This window comes from Cibotium barometz, chromosome 12 (genome assembly GCF_041138505.1).
Source record: "Cibotium barometz isolate CiBa-2024 chromosome 12, ASM4113850v1, whole genome shotgun sequence".
NCBI lineage: Eukaryota > Viridiplantae > Streptophyta > Polypodiopsida > Cyatheales > Cibotiaceae > Cibotium > Cibotium barometz.
The window spans coordinates 39,157,890-39,174,691 of record NC_141057.1 but is presented as its reverse complement, the minus strand read 5'-3'; the positions used below and the strand labels follow the sequence as shown (position 1 = coordinate 39,174,691).

At 41.4% G+C, this 16,802-nt stretch overlaps 1 protein-coding gene across 7 annotated transcripts in view; it reads right to left on the bottom strand.

Annotated features, from left to right (window-relative positions):
• Positions 1 to 2,482: 2,482 nt before the first annotated feature.
• The window catches only part of LOC147633381 (uncharacterized), a 50,486-nt gene continuing 36,166 nt past the window's right edge, over positions 2,483 to 16,802 (bottom strand). For 2 of the 7 annotated variants that reach the window (XM_086806443.1, XM_086806447.1), the window contains 14 exons: positions 14,558 to 14,617; positions 14,280 to 14,416; positions 14,078 to 14,160; positions 13,674 to 13,933; positions 13,413 to 13,552; positions 13,171 to 13,300; positions 12,908 to 13,072; positions 12,298 to 12,711; positions 4,596 to 4,648; positions 4,221 to 4,455; positions 3,996 to 4,092; positions 3,401 to 3,498; positions 3,152 to 3,250; positions 2,483 to 2,964 (listed from right to left, as the gene is read on the bottom strand). In XM_086806443.1, coding sequence (XP_086662569.1) covers positions 2,869 to 2,964; positions 3,152 to 3,250; positions 3,401 to 3,498; positions 3,996 to 4,092; positions 4,221 to 4,455; positions 4,596 to 4,648; positions 12,298 to 12,711; positions 12,908 to 13,072; positions 13,171 to 13,300; positions 13,413 to 13,552; positions 13,674 to 13,933; positions 14,078 to 14,160; positions 14,280 to 14,416; positions 14,558 to 14,617 — 2,067 coding nt within the window. In that variant the 3' untranslated portion in view covers positions 2,483 to 2,868. Of the gene's footprint in view, positions 2,965 to 3,151; positions 3,251 to 3,400; positions 3,499 to 3,995; positions 4,093 to 4,220; positions 4,456 to 4,564; positions 4,649 to 11,838; positions 11,967 to 12,071; positions 12,194 to 12,297; positions 12,712 to 12,907; positions 13,073 to 13,170; positions 13,301 to 13,412; positions 13,553 to 13,673; positions 13,934 to 14,077; positions 14,161 to 14,279; positions 14,417 to 14,557; positions 14,618 to 16,802 lie in introns of those variants that run through there. The other 5 variants (XR_015267103.1, XR_015267102.1, XR_015267101.1 and 2 more) reach the window with 5 other exon arrangements.

Here is a 16,802-nt window from a genome sequence, read left to right as displayed (position 1 = left end):
CTGGCTCATAGTCTACTCAGCACAGTACATAGTACACGCTTAAGACTCACTCCCCTCCTTGTGTAACACAAGTCCAAGAATGTATATCCCCTTCTCTCCCTTGGGGTGCAACAACTAGTACAATAAGAAGAGGAGAGAGGAAAGATGGAGCACTTCCCTCCCCGTTAACTGAATCCTAACCAAGAAGTGGCTAGGAGGAGGTGTCTCATTATTGGGCTCACCACTTGGGGGCTCCATACTGTGAGACTTGTCTTTGCCACATGGACAGCCACTTACTTTGGTTTGGTCCATACTTGGGCCACATATCTTGCTTGGTGAGTTGGGTGGATTGGCACATACACCTTGGCCAGGTGAGCCCCACTTCGCCATGTTTGGTTTGCCTCCAAAGTTGGCCAGTGCTTCTGCTGACAATCCTTGAAGACCAAGCCAAGGCTTCTGCTATGGATCCATAGGAACACTTTGGTTTTTGATACCATACAATGTCTATGTATAGGTGTATGTAGACACGTGTACACACACACACACATTAGATATACATAATTCAATATACATTTACATTTACATGTACATATATATGTGTGCATAGATGTATAGTATATGTATATGTAAATATACATATATACGTGCATCTATATACATATATGTATATGTACTTGTATATGTAGATGTGTATATCTATATCATTTATGTATATGCATATATATGTGTGTGTGTATATATACGTGCATCTATATACATATATGTATATGCATATGTATATGTGCTTGTATATGTAGATGTGTATATCTATATCGTTTATGTATATGCATATATATGTGTGTGTATGTGTATGTATGCATATGTATATGTATGTACATGTACATGCATATTTATATACACACACACATATACAAATGTACCTGTGTGTGTGTGTGTGTGTATATACATATATAGATATGTGTATGTGAGTGTCTATGTGTGTCTCTAAGTGTATATAATACATACATACATAACACACTCTCCCACACACACACAGTTATGTATATAACTATATACATTTATTTATTTATGTATAAATATAATACTATATACAAATATATGTGTATACATATATATATATATATATGTGTGTGTGTGTTCGGCGCACGCTCATATATATATATATATATATATATATGATGTCACAAGTGATGACAAGACACAATGAACAAGGGGGGTCCCTTTCTTTCAGTAAGACAACTTTTATTACTGGTGGGTAGAAGAGGTATGCCGATCGGTTCCTAGCACGTTACTGAAAGTTCTACTCTTTGCTCTCTGCACCAGTGGACATGATAACACTGTAATATAACCACAGTAGTAAAAAACGCATGGCAATTTTCACATTATGTTCGAGCTCTATACAAGAGGAGAGAGAGAGAGAGAGAGAGGTGGGGCCGGGCGGGGGGTGTGAAAGAGTTCTATCAACGTATCCAAAAGACAAAATATTGTAATTTATCCAAGAAGTAACAAAAAGCGGCTTTTTAAAAAAACCAATATAAATCTACAAGACCAAATGAGGTTACAATGTACCACCACAATCAGAACAAATCCCTGGTCCAACCCTCGAAAACCGTCTTTAGTAAGACAATTTCTATTACTCTACTGCCCCATTTGGTCTTCTAGATCCTTGTAGATTTTAGTTTCTTTTGGTTGGGCCGCTTTTAGCCACTTCCTGGATACATTTTGTCTTTTGGATACGCTAATATAACACGCTCTCTCTCTCTCACTCTCTTTGCTCGTGTGTAGTTTAATTCACACTCTCTCTCTCTCTCTCTCACTCACTCACTCACTCACTCACTCACTCACTCTCCCTCTCTCTCTCTCTCTCACACACACACACACACACACACACACACACCCCCCCCCCCCCCCCCCCCCGAAAAAAGGGAAAAAACGAAACACCAACAGCCCACCCCCCTCTTCTACTAAGACAACTACTACTCGAAAAAAGGGAAAAAAAAAACATCAACAGCCCACCCCCCTCTTCTATTAAGACAACTACTACTCTAATGGCACTCCACGTGTACCCCGTTTGGTCTTTAGTTAGGCCGTTTTTAGATACTTCATGGATACATTGATATGTTAATATAACTCTCCCTTTGCTTATGTGTTGCAGCTTAGTTCTAACAAAATGTGAATTCGCCGTGCACATTTTACTACAGTGATTATATTACATTATATAATGTCACTAGTGTAGAGAGCAAGAGTAGAACTTGCAATAGCACGCTGGGAACTAACTCCCTTACCAACTCCAACGTCCAGGGCTTCACATTAACTTCATAAGTTAACCATTAACTTCGTAATAACTTGTAGTACAAATTTGGTTCACACCTGTTGTTTTTTGGCCCTGAAAATATATCATTCAATTTGTGCAAGTGGTATCTATACCAAAAAATTATACTTTTAATGTACCATAGAAACACTTTTTAACTTAAAATACAGGCTCCAAGGCTTGTGTTAATGAGAATTCAAACAAGACTATTTAAAGGAACTTCACGTATCTTCTTACATTTTTCATGTAATGACTACCAATGTACGCGGGTGAATAGTGGATATTTTTGTGACCTTTTTAGGTGCGCTTGATTACATACTTTCAATTATGACATTTTTGGAAACGTGGTTACATAAAAGTCAATCATACTAAATGTTGTATAGGCATATTGGTGATTAGCATTGGTCTCCATCTCGCTTCTGGCTAAGTGACTCCTCTCATCACCTCCAATATGCCATGGTTACGAGCAGTAATGTGCAGTCGACCATTATTTTCACACAACATTTTTCTTTCGTGGTGTTTACTCTCCAACACATCACCCTTAGATGTAGAAGTCCAAGCACAATACAGCTATCTTACTAATCTCCGCTGCTCCGACCACCTATGACAAGTTTTTCAATCTCATGTGCTATGTCCTTTGGAGGAAGGTTCATATCAAAGTCAACAAATTCAAGCTGCAAAGGCAAAAAAATTTACTTCATATAGAGAACTTTCATTGAAAATTGTTCACCTGTATGTGCCTTTTTTAAGGCTTTTTTCCTAAAAGAGACTTGTAAACCTGCCCCTTTTGGGGCTTTTTCACATATTCATGTATTCACTAAAACAAGAACTAGCAAACTAGAGAATCATAAGTGCACGTACTGAGTCCCCAGATTTCATTTCAATGATCACTCCACTTGCTCTAAGGCCTTTTCTCTCTGCATGAACTTTGGAGATAGCTCCATGTTCGAGGAAAGTTCTCTGAAATCCCATACACAGTTATCACATCATTGATTTTATGCGATCCATCCACATAACACTACACATTCCATCTATCAAAGCAACCGTGTGGGGAAGGTGATTGGCATGTAAGCCAAAGCTATAAATGGCCTCACATTGCACTAAACAAACCTTCTTCTTTTTCTCTGGCTCAAAAATAAGGCATGCAGCAGATATGATCAGTGACCCTTGATGCTTGGAGATCAGTCCTTGTCGAGAACATTTAAAACCTGGAAATTAAAAGTATCATTTTTAACTTTCCAAATCACCAACTTTAACAAAATTATGTTTTCCTTATGGTAGGCCCTCGCCAAATTGGCACACTCCACTGCCCAAAAAGGGTCATGAGTTCAAACCCCAACACATGTAAAACCAAGATTTTGTAATATAGATCCATACATGCATTATTATTACTTACATGACATCTTGTTCATGCTTCGCTAACATGGTCAAATATATTAAGCGGGAGTCTTTGGGCAATGGATGTATTTAGTGTATCTAGGGACAACACATGCTAACAAAGGATAACTCCACATAGCAAGAGTGCTCCTCATAGGGAATCCCTCTAGATTTTAGACTAGAACTGGATTATTCAAGAGTAACGATCACTTGGTATAAGCATCTATCCACTCAAAATTAAAAAGAGCACATGAGTGTACAAACACACACACACACACATGCCACAAAAAAAATCATGTTATCCAATGGAGTGGAGTAAAAAACTGACGCTTCAAAGACGTTGTATCAACTTTCACACTTTCTCCAACCGCTTGGCCCCAAACTGATGCCATGTACATCTCCAAAAAGATGCCAGTATTCCTCACCTAACATGTTACATACATCACCAAATCCACAGGTAAAACATACATCAACAAATCCACATGTAAATGCCTAACAAGACAAGATTCTTCAAAATGCATGCTCAGTGTTGATCCATCTCAAGTACTCTTACCTGATTGTATATAACTTGTAGAACTGCATCACGGTTTGTGAATCTGCTAAATCGTTCAGGATTACTATGAATTGTGACTAATGAGATTGAGTGAGAGCCAACTAAGTTAACTTGTCTAAGACGCTCAAAAGGAAGGATGAATGGTCTTCTGTTATCAGGTACTAGCATGCTTGTATCGGCAAAGCTCACATGTTTTGCAGTGATAAACAAAGTGCCAAGCTGTTTTCTTGAGTTTCTGCAGCTCGAAGGAACATTATTTAGTGTCTAGGGGAAAAAAATTTGTGATCAATATATATATATATATATATATATATATATATAGAGAGAGAGAGAGAGCAACAAACCAGTTTAACAGACCACGCAAGTATGGTATACCTGCATGTAAATGAGGCTACCATCTTCTCATCCTTTGGAAGGCCGAATACGAACTGAAAACAAAACACAACAAATATGATTCCTGTAATGGGAAGCACATATCTGGGGGCGATTAATTAACTAAATACATTATTAAGAGAAATTTAAATGATCACAAAGCCAACACCAACACCACCACACGGGGGTTAAAGATGCCCCGCCCCCAACCCCACCCTTTAGTATCTTCTATTACCAAGGAGGGACTTCCCTAACAGAATAGTCTGGTTCTCCAAAGCTTTGGAATGACAGATCCACTTAAACAGCCAGGAGACTTTCCACAGAGCCCAAAACCAAGTGCTGGTCCCACTTAAACAGCCCTAGCACTCCCCAAAAAAGCCAATGCCAAGCAGATTTTGCCTTCAAGTCTTCAAAGGGCTTTCATTAGCTCTTCATGATCTGCTGCTTGTCTTCCACAAGGTTATTGGCATTTCCCACCTCAATGACCAGCCGCAAATTTACAGAAAAACAGGGCCTTCTTCTCTTGGGCAGCACAATACACACATTTAACAGCTCATAGGTTGACCATGCCTCCATTGAAAAGAAGAATGAAGCTGTTGTATAGCCACCAACAGAGGAAAGGAGCACCATACAGCTCTCGGGCAACCTTTGAAAGATCATTCAGTCCATGGACAACAGCAGTAGCCTTGCTGCAATTAGAAACAGCCCATATAGAGTATGAAGCAGCTGGAACAGAGGGTACAACAAGTGGGTGCAGCTTCAAACTTCACCTTTTGGCACAGCAAGCACTTGCATACATGAGCCTCTATGTCCTTCCACATGCCCAAACAATAGTGGTATCTCTCAAGCTCCTGTATAGTGGCCAAAATGCATGTGTACTATATATGGTGGGGCATGGCACTCTTCCATCACTTTTGGCCTAAGATGCTTACATGATTTTGCATCATGAGGTATCCCTCTCTTTTCACATAAGAAGGGTCCACTGCCCAGCCTGTATGGCAGTCTATGCATGCGCAAAATCCTCATCCAAGTGATACAAACCTTGCATCTCTCAAGATACAAATCTTGCATCTCTTAAGGGTCCTGGCAATAGGGAATCTTATTGAATGTCTTGATACTTCTCCAGCAGGTCATCCTGAGGTACAACAAACCCATGATTTGGTAAAACGCATATTTATTGTTATGACATGGCCGTACAACTATAGGGTCATCTTCACTGCACTAGGAGCCCACACGTGCTGAATTCTATCACGGGAAGATTGCTACTGCAGCCACATGCATACTTTTCAACAAAGCATCTTCCACTGCATTCTTCTTCCTAAGGGTGTGTGAAATGAAACATAGAGGAAGTTAGCCCACCTCATATGTTTCTCGGATAGCTGTGTCTGCGTGAGAAAATATCTAAGTATTTGGTGATCTATCTGAACTGTGAATTCAGCCCCCAAAAGCTTGTGCATTTATAATTAAAGGCACGAATCACAACCAATAGCTCTTTCTCATAGACCCCCGAAGGGCGCTCTGAAGCTTGCAACCTTCTTCTCTCATAAGCAATGGCAGTGATCTATCTAAACTGTGAATTCAACCCCCAAAAGGCTGTGCTTCTATAATTTAAGACATGAATCACAACCAATAGCTCTTTCTCATGGACCCCCAAAGGGAGCTCTGAAGCTTGCAACCTTCTTCTCTCATAAGCACTGGCACGTCCCTCTTCATTCAAAACATTCCCTATGCAATCTTCACTTGCATCACATTCAATACCAAAAGGCTTTTGCAAGTCTCGGATTTTAAAGCACGGGTCCAACGACAATGGCATCTTGAGTCTTTGAAAGGCATTCCTCTCCACTACAGTCCACTTGAACATGGCCTTCTTCTTAGTGAGGTCATGCAATGGCGAAACAATGTGTGCAAGTGTACAATGATCCTCCGGTGTAATGGGGCAGCACATATTATGGAACCGAATTAACCATAAACCCGATTATGAGCACTAATTCAAGACATAAGCACAACCACAAACTAAAAGTATGCTTGGTACACCACACTAGGGGCTGAAGATGGGCTCCCCTCTTCACTTTTTCTTTTAGATTAGATTACTAAGAGGAATCTGCTTTCAAGTACAAGATTACTCTTGCCCGGGGATTTACCACCGGCCTTCACGTGACTTCTCCAAGTATAACTAAGAGTGAAAACAAAACAAACAAGTTCCTGTGACCTTCAATCACCATCTAACTCCTTCCAAGAGGTCGAGCATCAGGGCTGGTCAAAATCAGCAGCTGTCCAGAGCAAAACAATGTCCGAATCAAGATTGTCCAGATCGTGAAGGTGGCCGAGAAGATCATAAAAGAAAAAGTTTACATGGGGGGATGGCTAAGTATGGTAAAAGAACAAATGCAACTGCATTTGGGATGGTACATGAATGTGCCATCTTCCAGGGGGATGGCTATCCCATAAACATGCATAAACCAGGTATATACTCATCCACTCGACCAGTCCCGAGCCCAAGGGTGCATACATAAATACAATGAAGTACCACATACCTTACCTTGGTGTCCCATACCACCAAGAGATATGACTTCATTCCAGTAGCACATAGCTCTAGTATGAAATGACAAGAGAGTAAATACAATGCTCTACACAAGAGAACATCCCTTGAGAGTGCCCCATGCCCCTATTATATAGGAGGGCCCTCAAGTGACTCTTGACTCTCCATTTCCATGTGTGACCCTTGGTTGCCTAACCCTAACCTCAATCCAAGGTTAGACCTAACCCTTGAAAGAAATGTCTAGAGACTAGTGCAAACATGTTAGTTTGGGAGTTGCAACATACATGTGCTAGTCTAAAAGTAGCTTTACACATTTGTGTCGACCAGGGAAGTGAGCACAATACAGAATCAATCCGATCGACTGGGCTAAAAGGATAAATAGAAAGGCCATGTGCTTACTTAAAAGGGAAGCTGTCCGTAAAGATGTGCGTGGAAGATCCAAAAGAATAAAGGCGAAAAAAAAAAAAAAAAAAGAGAATATGGGGAGATCGAAGGCATCGTGTGACAATTTCTTTTGGAAAGGAAGGTAGGAAAGAGTCGCAGCTTGCTTTTTTCTATAAAAAGAGGCCTTTCAGCTGGGAGTGGGAGAAGAGGGAAGAGAGCATACACGGATTAAAGAAAAAGCACAGAAAGGAGTGAAGCCAGAGAGTAAGAGAGAAGCTGTAACCTCTATTTGTAAGATATTTAAACATGTACATTGAAGGAGTCTCTTGTTTTTTTCACTGTGTGGGTTTGTTTGAGATACAAGGTCATGTAATCAATACAAAAAGAAGAGCTTTTTGTTACGGTCTGTTGAATCTTGTTCTGTTTAAGTCTGCTTACCAGTGGATGAGTGTGGAGTGCTATTTAGCTTCTCTAAGAATCTAACTCATACTGAATATTGCTTCTGAATTATCAAGAATGTCAGGTTTATGTTAGTCGTGTTGTTTCTATAAGGCAAGAGTTATTGGGTCAGGATGGGCCCAGTTGTCTGTGTTTTTTTGTGAGTTGTTTTTATGAGAGGTGTTAGCTGAAGGATAAGAACAAAGCAATTCAGTGTGAGAAGAGGGTCTAGAGAGTGGGATTCTTGTAGGCACAGGTTTATCCATTAGAGCGAGCGTGAAAGACAAGATTCAATCTTGATGATTTCTACAAGTTTAGTATGATCTAGTCCTTTGAAGTGCTGGTCACTTGCTGTTCTATACTCTCTCAAAGCTAATCGGAATCAGGAAGGTGTCAGACCTGAAGCTGATCAGATCAGAAGTTGTCAGACCAGAGGCTGTGCTGATCAAAACTATTCAGATCAGAACCTATCTGATTAAGAATTCATCAGATGCTATTGGAGATAGGGTACCTGGGTCAGCAGCAGTCAGATTAGAAGCTGTCTGAAGTAATACTAATCAGATCAAGGGTTGTTTGGAAGAATACTTGACAGATTTGAAGTTGCACGAGTGAGAAATTGTCAGATGAGGAGTTGTCAATCAAGGAGCTAACATATTAGAGGCTGTTCCTGACATATCTGAGTCAATTTGGATCAATTACTTTCAGATCTGAGTCAGTTTGGATCAATTACTGTCAGATCTGAGTCTGTTTGAGTAGAATACAGTCAGACTAGGAGCTAGTCAAGACCAATAATCAGTGCTGACAAAATCAAAGCTGACTGAGAGGGAAAGTGATACGAAATAGTGCTGACTGAATCAGTACTGTCTGAATCAGTGCTGACAAAATCAAAGCTGACTGAGAGGGAAAGTGATACGAAATAGTGCTGACTGAATCAGTACTGTCTGAATTAGAGCAGACTGAAGGAAGAAATGTCAGGATAAGAGCTGACTGAATGTGAGCTGACAAAAACACAGCTGACTGAAGGAGGATGAGATAGGTTTAGAGCTGACTGACTCAGAACTGTTTAAAGTATGAAAACGTCCCAAGCAGGATCGGTCTAAATTGTTCCAGTGCCCTCAGAGGAGCAGCTTCGGTAGCCTTTGATCTAGAACCCCTGATCCGTTTACCCAGTGGCCACATGCTAGGGGATTGACCGCACCTATCCTGGCGCACCTTGAGCATGGGACCAGCCAGGTCTCTTGGAGATTGGGTTGCACACAAGCAATTACCTTAGGAGGAGCAGGAGAGAGGCCTGACAGGCCGAGGTAGAGACATGCTCAGCATCAACATTGACTCAGCTATTCCTCTGAAGCAGCTGACACCTATCCCAGACCCGACCCCCCCCCCCCAGTGTGACTAGGTGTGTTCACTAGACACGATATCTTCGTGGCGGTCCATGGAGCAAATGAGGATAGTGGTCTGCTCACTTTTTCTATCGGATTACATGGCACATTAGAGAGATCAGAGCACCCCTTGGAGGATTTCAAAGGCTGCACCTTGCAGAGGGCAAGGGTGATTGGTTTTCGGGCATGGGCATGGCACATAGATCCAGCACCGACCAAGGTGGCCAAAGACAGATTTTGGTGGTTATGGATCTTGGAGTGCCGACCTCTCACACAGTTGCAGTGGGACCCTGGAGAGTGGACATGGCATGATCCCCACAAATCGGGTGGAGACTCTAGATGCCCCTTTCTTTGCACATACAATGTGGCTCAGCTGCAAGATCAGGATGCCGGAGATAGATGGCACACCAGCAGCAACAGCACACTGGCAGTCTCAAGACCTATCACAGTGCTTCCTTTCAGATTTTTGGAAGAGGCTTTGGGACAGCTTTCGGCCGAGGAAGATCACTCTCTTCCTTTGGAAGATGGCACACAAGAGTCTGGGGGTTGGTACTTGGCTGGCAGTCGGAGGTCGGTCAGCAGCTCTTCACCCGAGGTGCGGCCACCCCCAGAAGTCTTAGCGGCACTGCCTTTGGGATTGCCTGAAGGCTCAGCAAATTTGGCAGCGGATTCTCCGCATCTTCGCTATGGATAGGGCATCGACCCGGATCATCACTTGGGGTATTGTCGCTTAGGCCACGGAGGCTAGAGTGGTCAGGACTTACGAGGAGGATGGGGGAGGACTTGCCCTTCAAGTCTCCCACCATCGTATTGCAGTAGTACCAGTCGCAGCCCCACCGGCAGGTGTTTGGCAACCAGGCTCATGCCAGCGATGGGAGATTTGCAGTAGCATAGCAGCCTGGCACATCTGGCGTGCTAGATGTAGCGAGGCCATCAAGGGTACCCACACTCCGTCGGTTAAGACCATCAGGAGCATATGGCTCGACATCATTCACACCCTCCACGGTCAGTGAGGGAAGCTACAGGGAGGTTCTGACAGCATGCGAAAGTGGCAGGAGACCAGGCCCTTTCCTCACAGATAGAGGCAATGACCCCATTTGGCATTACAGACCACCTATGTGGTGGTTTCCCCCGCCCCCCCCCCCCCTGTATGAGATAGCCTTCTCCTCATAAAGCGGCCAGCCAGAGGAGAAGCATCTCTTCCCCTTATGATCACTTGTTTCCCGCCCTTATATGAGACGAGTTTGTATTTAGCCCTTCATGGTTGTCTTTAGCCCTTTGTGGCTGTTTTTATTTTAACTAATTGAAGGATCTTTTTCCCGGGGGGGGGGGGGGGGGGGGGGGGGGGGAAGGGACCAGGATCAGTCTGAAATAGTTAAAGGGACCGAAAGGGTTTAGGAATAGTCTGAATCGGGAAGATGATCAGAGCAAGAGCTGTCGGAATCAAGAAGAGGTTTAGGAGCTGACTGAATCACAAAGGTGTCTGAGTCAGGAGTTGTCAGGAGGTGTCCACTGTCCAGAGCTGTATTTAAGCAAGTCCACTGAGCTAAAGAGAGGCAAGCCAAGACCTTCAGGTTGTGTGTTTGTTTTGTTTGGTGTTTGGGAGTGGTGCCTTGTATACCTGATCTCATCTTGCCTTCCCACAGTGCTAACTAGTTGTATGTAGCTAGTGTGGGAGTTGAAAAAGCTCTCAACGCAACGCCCCAACATGCCTCTCCATAGGTTTCTACCCACATGTGGGCGAGTCTTAACAAATTCACAGGTGTGCATGCAAACGTGGATAGTCAACAAAACAAAACTCTATGGGCATCTGCTGTAGTCATGGATCTCGGGCATTATGTCTAAGCTGGTGACAATTCCCAGTTTATACAGACCAATAACATAAACCAGAGATTTCATTTTAAAATAACAGGTATCATTAAAAGAAAAAGTGTTTTGAACTTTTGAATGTATTGTTTGCTTTCCTTCTTGTAGCTAGCTTCCTTTAGTTTAAAAATGAACACTCACATGCTATGCACACACGTGCATTCACAGATCTGTACATATGCAGACCAATCCACACATGCATCCATATGCACCACAAACAAATCTGTCCCTCTACATTCCCGCACACTGCAAAGGTATTAACAAGAGAACAGAGGATTTTGTTCTTGTAAGTGCGCACAAAACACACACACACACACACACACACACACACACACACACACACACACACGCATGCATGTGGGGTGCATCGATTGGGGAATGCATACACAAAGTCATTTACCCGTTCATGGCAGACTTTGCTGGGGTAAAGTCTAGGCTTCTAGTGCCCATACACCATGTAGACATGCACACTCACATGTACATGCACAATTGGTCGGAATAAATACATAAGCGAAATCGGCTAAGAGTTTGATATATGTAATGGATTGAAAGGCTGGGAACACCGCAAGAATTGGCAAAAATATCAGCACTTACATGGACTTGGGATGGTGCTCATGTTAATCTTACAATATATTCTGATAAAGCATGGCACCCAAACTTAAAAATTGTTAAGCTGTAAAATACTCGGAAGAAAATTACATACGAGTGGGATTGTAAGGCTGCCAAAAGTGATCAAGCACTTGCCTTAACATTAAGCAGGGTTTTCTGGAGTTTGAGCCAGATCACTTATGTGATTAAGATTAAAAGAGAAAAAATATAAGGAAGCGGAGAGCAAGTCTTTCAAAACGCAGCCAAGCTTCAAACTCTTACACATTGAGGGGGGGAAATGGCGTCTGAATTGCTTTCAAATACTGTGTGACACCTCGGAACATTTCCCTAGGCATTTCGAAATGACTTTTCGGTAGCGATTCTCTCTCTCTCCAATAGGGGGTCTGAAAACATGTGTGCCCTATATAGTGAGCATGTTCAAGCACACTCCACCTCAAAAACCACAATGCAAAAAATATCAATAACACAAGGTTCCATGATAGCAAACCTGCATCATTTTGTTCTTTGCAAGGAGCTTCTGATTTGAAACGATAATTCGTGCCTCGTCATCATCACGTTGCTGCAGCAGCAGTAAAAAATCCAACACATGGAGATGCATTTCTTCTTCACTAGGGCTTGTAGTGACCACTGCTTCCTCATTGAACCTGTCCCAAGCTTTCCAATATAGAGCACAAAGCTCTTGAGTATGCATATCCGAGCACTGCAGAATCTTACGTAGCCGCCCACTGATACAATCCATTTCAGATTTCGATACACCGACCCCATCTCCATAAAAATAATTGTAAAAAAGGTTTAATGTTTGTTCCAACCAATCCCGCTGCTGGGCTGTCATAGGATTTGGGTCCTCGTCCCTATTCAAAGCAAACTCCTCCATGCAAACTAGCAAGGCCCCTGCAATTTCCTGCAACATGTACACAAAAAACTCGTCTTAAGTTTGTAATTTTCAAACACAAACAAGCTATTTTTTTAGAGTTTTCTCAAAATTATATCCAAAAATGCTTTTTTCCTATTAGTAAAAGGCATCAGAGAAATATTTATTCAGCAGATTTTCAGCCTCTTTGTCAAAATCATATGCAAGTACATTTGTTTTTTCTCACCAGTAGAAGAAGTCTAAACACTTCCGGGTTCAACCACTCATTCAAAACTTTCAGGTGATCATCAAGGTATGTAGTCAATAACTCAAGGTCCTCCATGACAAGAAGTTTCTGCCCACCAGCCGAGCACATCTCCATAATCTTTTGCAACCTCTTTGTAAGCTCATTCTGAAAATATATACAGTAGGAAGGATTGATAAGATCAAATTAAAAGAATACTTAATTTTCCCTTGGCATGATGAGTTTTTCTTAAAATTTTAACTCACTTGCATACGCTCAACTATCGCTCCTGTGACATTACTTAATGAGCATTTCACCAAACCATGAAGCTTTTCAAAGAGCTGTCCAACTCTCTTTTCTCCAATGGGATCCTCAACATTTATTCTTTCAGAAACTCTGCGTTAGATTAAAAAGAAGAATGTGCCATTAAATCTTTGAGCTTTTAATAATAGAATGGTGCCTTCACTGGCAACATATCAAAAAGAAAGCAAAAGCTGTTTGAAACAACCTGCCATTAATATTAAGGGCATTCTGTAAATCGTCTGTTTCAGGGTGATTTGGAGATGGTTGCACATAATTCTCCCACTTTTTAATAAGATTTGCCTCCAAAGTTATTTGCTGTTGCAGCACTGCATGCAGATTGTTTAGCTGCAACAAGGCACCACAAGATATTAAATACATTTGAACAACTGTTTGAATTTGGATTTAAATGAATATTTATACTTATATATTGAACTGTACTTTAGGGTTAACCTTAGAAATGCCTTGCCTTTACACACAATGTCTTTGAGATGCACACTGATTTGGCACCGTGGGTTGACTTGAAATGCATCAAAAAATGATGGTGTTCTTCATCAAATCTATCTGCGGGCAGCTCTTGTAGGCACAACTTCTCTGTTATCTGAAGATAGGTCTCGACTGCTGAGCATATAGACTCCTCAAGGTTGAAATAATAAAATTTTCCAAATGGAAAATACGAGAGACGTGAGGTCAGATTTTCAACCACCCCATTGATCATGAAGTAAAGGTCTGTAAACCAGAGTTCACAAGTATTACAAAGAGCATGAAATTACATAGACAAGTGTGATAATTTGAATTAAATAAAGACACCTATGGTTGCAGCTCATAAGGTCCATATATGGAATTGAATTTATACAAGGTTCAAGTGTTCACCTACTACAGAAAATGAAAAGAAGGCGTCTGTTTGAGGGGAAATGGGTTCCCATTTCTCATCACTAAGGCTGGATATGATCCAACTGCATACAACCATCCAATTTAACAGCTTCAGAAGGATTGCATGCACAATAGTTTGAGAACTAACTATTTACGGAAGAGAAACCAATGTTTCCTTCAATTGTGAAGTGATTCTCCTTACTCAATCATGCGAGGCTTCACTGCTGCAATCAACTCAAATATATGATCACGTAAAAGACCATGCAAGTCTAAAAGATCCATCTTCACTTCGCTTCTCTCCAACTCCTGGTGGAGCAATGACAGCTCTCTTGTCAAATCCTGCCAGAGCAGATAGCATTCAAGTAGTTGAAAAGGCCAAGCTATTGCTTACATCACCATTTCATGTAAAAGCAGCAGTCCAAAGTTAAAATGTAATTTTAAAAAAAAAAGTAGCCCCTTTTTTTGGTGTTATTATCATACTTCAAAGTCCATAGATGAAATCTTCACGCTTCCAACAATTCCAGTAATATACTGGGAAACCTGTCAGAAAGAAGTGGTCAGTTACTTACAGGTGTAAATATACTTACACTTATCATCTCTAACCTTGCAAATCCATCATAAAGCTAAAAATGCAAGAGACTTCAATGTTTTGCAATTAGTTACATAATTCCTAGAATAGTTTGGTTTAGTGCTTCAACATAAGAATCAATAATACATGCAATGAAACCATTTACCTCACTGCACGGTTCACAATGGTTAAAAAAGAGATCAACTAAGTTAGTCGGCATCAGGATTAGTGGTGATTGAAGTTGAATTTAATGGAAGTTGTGGTCTCGAAGTGGTGCTTGGATTATGATTAGAGGGAGGGGAGGGAGGAGCATGCATCCTTTGTTGTGACTATTGGAAGTTGCGGTTTTGAACTAGTGACTAGATTATGATTAGAGGGGGAACATGCATTAGTCACACTGTGGTGACTAGATTATGATTAAAGAGGGAGCATGCATCTTTTGTAAGCACACATGTGCATGCGTGCATGTGTGTGTGTGTGTGTGTGTGTGTGGAAAATTATTCACAGCATGCAAGTCTGGATAAAGGAAAAGCAAAAGTTGCATCAACAGGCTCTCATGCAATGAATGTGAAAGATAAAGACAAATCTAATTCTAATGCATGGCAAACTCCCAAAAAAACAATAACTCCTAGATAAGGCCTTTTCTCTCTCGTCATGGACAGAGGGAGCTTCTACATCTGCTTCGCCTACCCCTATGCCTGATACTTTAGGCAATATTACAGAAGTAGGAAGGATGTGGGCGGCAGTAGTGAGAGCTGATTCTTTGTTTGCGCATGATGCAGAAAACTGGATGCACAAAAATATGGTTTGATGTTCAGACTACAGAACGTTCTTTGCATGGTGACTTGACCAATCACGCTGCCATGCAGGTTGAGGCATAGCTTCTACATTGTAAATATGTCTATACCAATCAGATGCTTTACTTACAATATACAAGGCCTCTCTAATGTGAATGAATGGAGGTTGTTTTGGTCATATGTAAATACTATGCATCCCCATGTGGTTTGTTTGCAAGAGCATACTCAGCATAGTTTTGCTGGAAGACAAGGAGTCTTCTCTAGATATCAAATCTTCTTTTTCTGGTACCCTCATAATGGTTAAGCATGATTTACAACCTGTATTAGCCCACAATGATCCGAATGGCCGTTGGCTTGTGGTACAATGTATGATCGAACTTCAGCACATAGAGTTGAGATGTGGTGCTCCTTACGCGCATATCTATGGATTTCAAATGCTTTCATCATGGGTGATTTTCAATAATTCACGTGACTTTGATGATAACACCTCTCACCGCTCTCATATGATGTCCTCTGAAAGGCAAGATTGGATGCAGACAATGACTTATTTCAATGCATGTGATTTGTGGACACAGCTCATGCCACATTCAAAGGGTTATACTTTTCATCATTACGCTGTGTTGCATTACTGGGCACGTTTGGATAGATGGTACCTTCTAAGTGCTGCTCAATATGATGCACACACATGTAAGATATGGACTGATCATACATTGCACCTTTTTGATCATTCACCGGTATGGCTTGGTCTATACTTTGGCATGGCTGACAATGACTGTCCCTTACCTTATAAAAGATTACTTATGATTAATAACACTTACTTGCCGCATGCTCTTTTTGCTGATTTGGTACGTTCAGCTGTGCATCCTCTTCTTATGCAGATGCAAGAGGATATAGATTTTGCTTGGTTCATCTTTGTACAGTGAATGCAAGCTGTGATACAGCACTATGGAAGGTGCTACATGGGAGGGAATAGAAGACACATTGAACAAGCAAAAATTGCAATACAACAGTACACTGAAATCAGCCATTCTAGAGAGTTGAATAATGATGAACAACAGCTATTAGCACAAGCTCAAAATTGTGTTCGCCATGATGATGAACGTAAGCTTAATAAATGGCAAACTAGGGCGAGGCAAAAGCCATTACTTCATGAAAGGCTGCTCGTCGAAATCTTTTTTCAAGGGCTTGCACGCTTCCAAGAAAAAACAATGCATTACAAGAGTCAAAAGAACAGATGGTACTTGGCAAAGCACAAAAACATAGCTTGTAGAGGTTTGCCATGATTGCTTTTCTCGCATTTTTGCTTCCCCTCTCCCACTTTCGAGGGAGGCTCTTGATACACGAGAACTTTTTTTGCAAC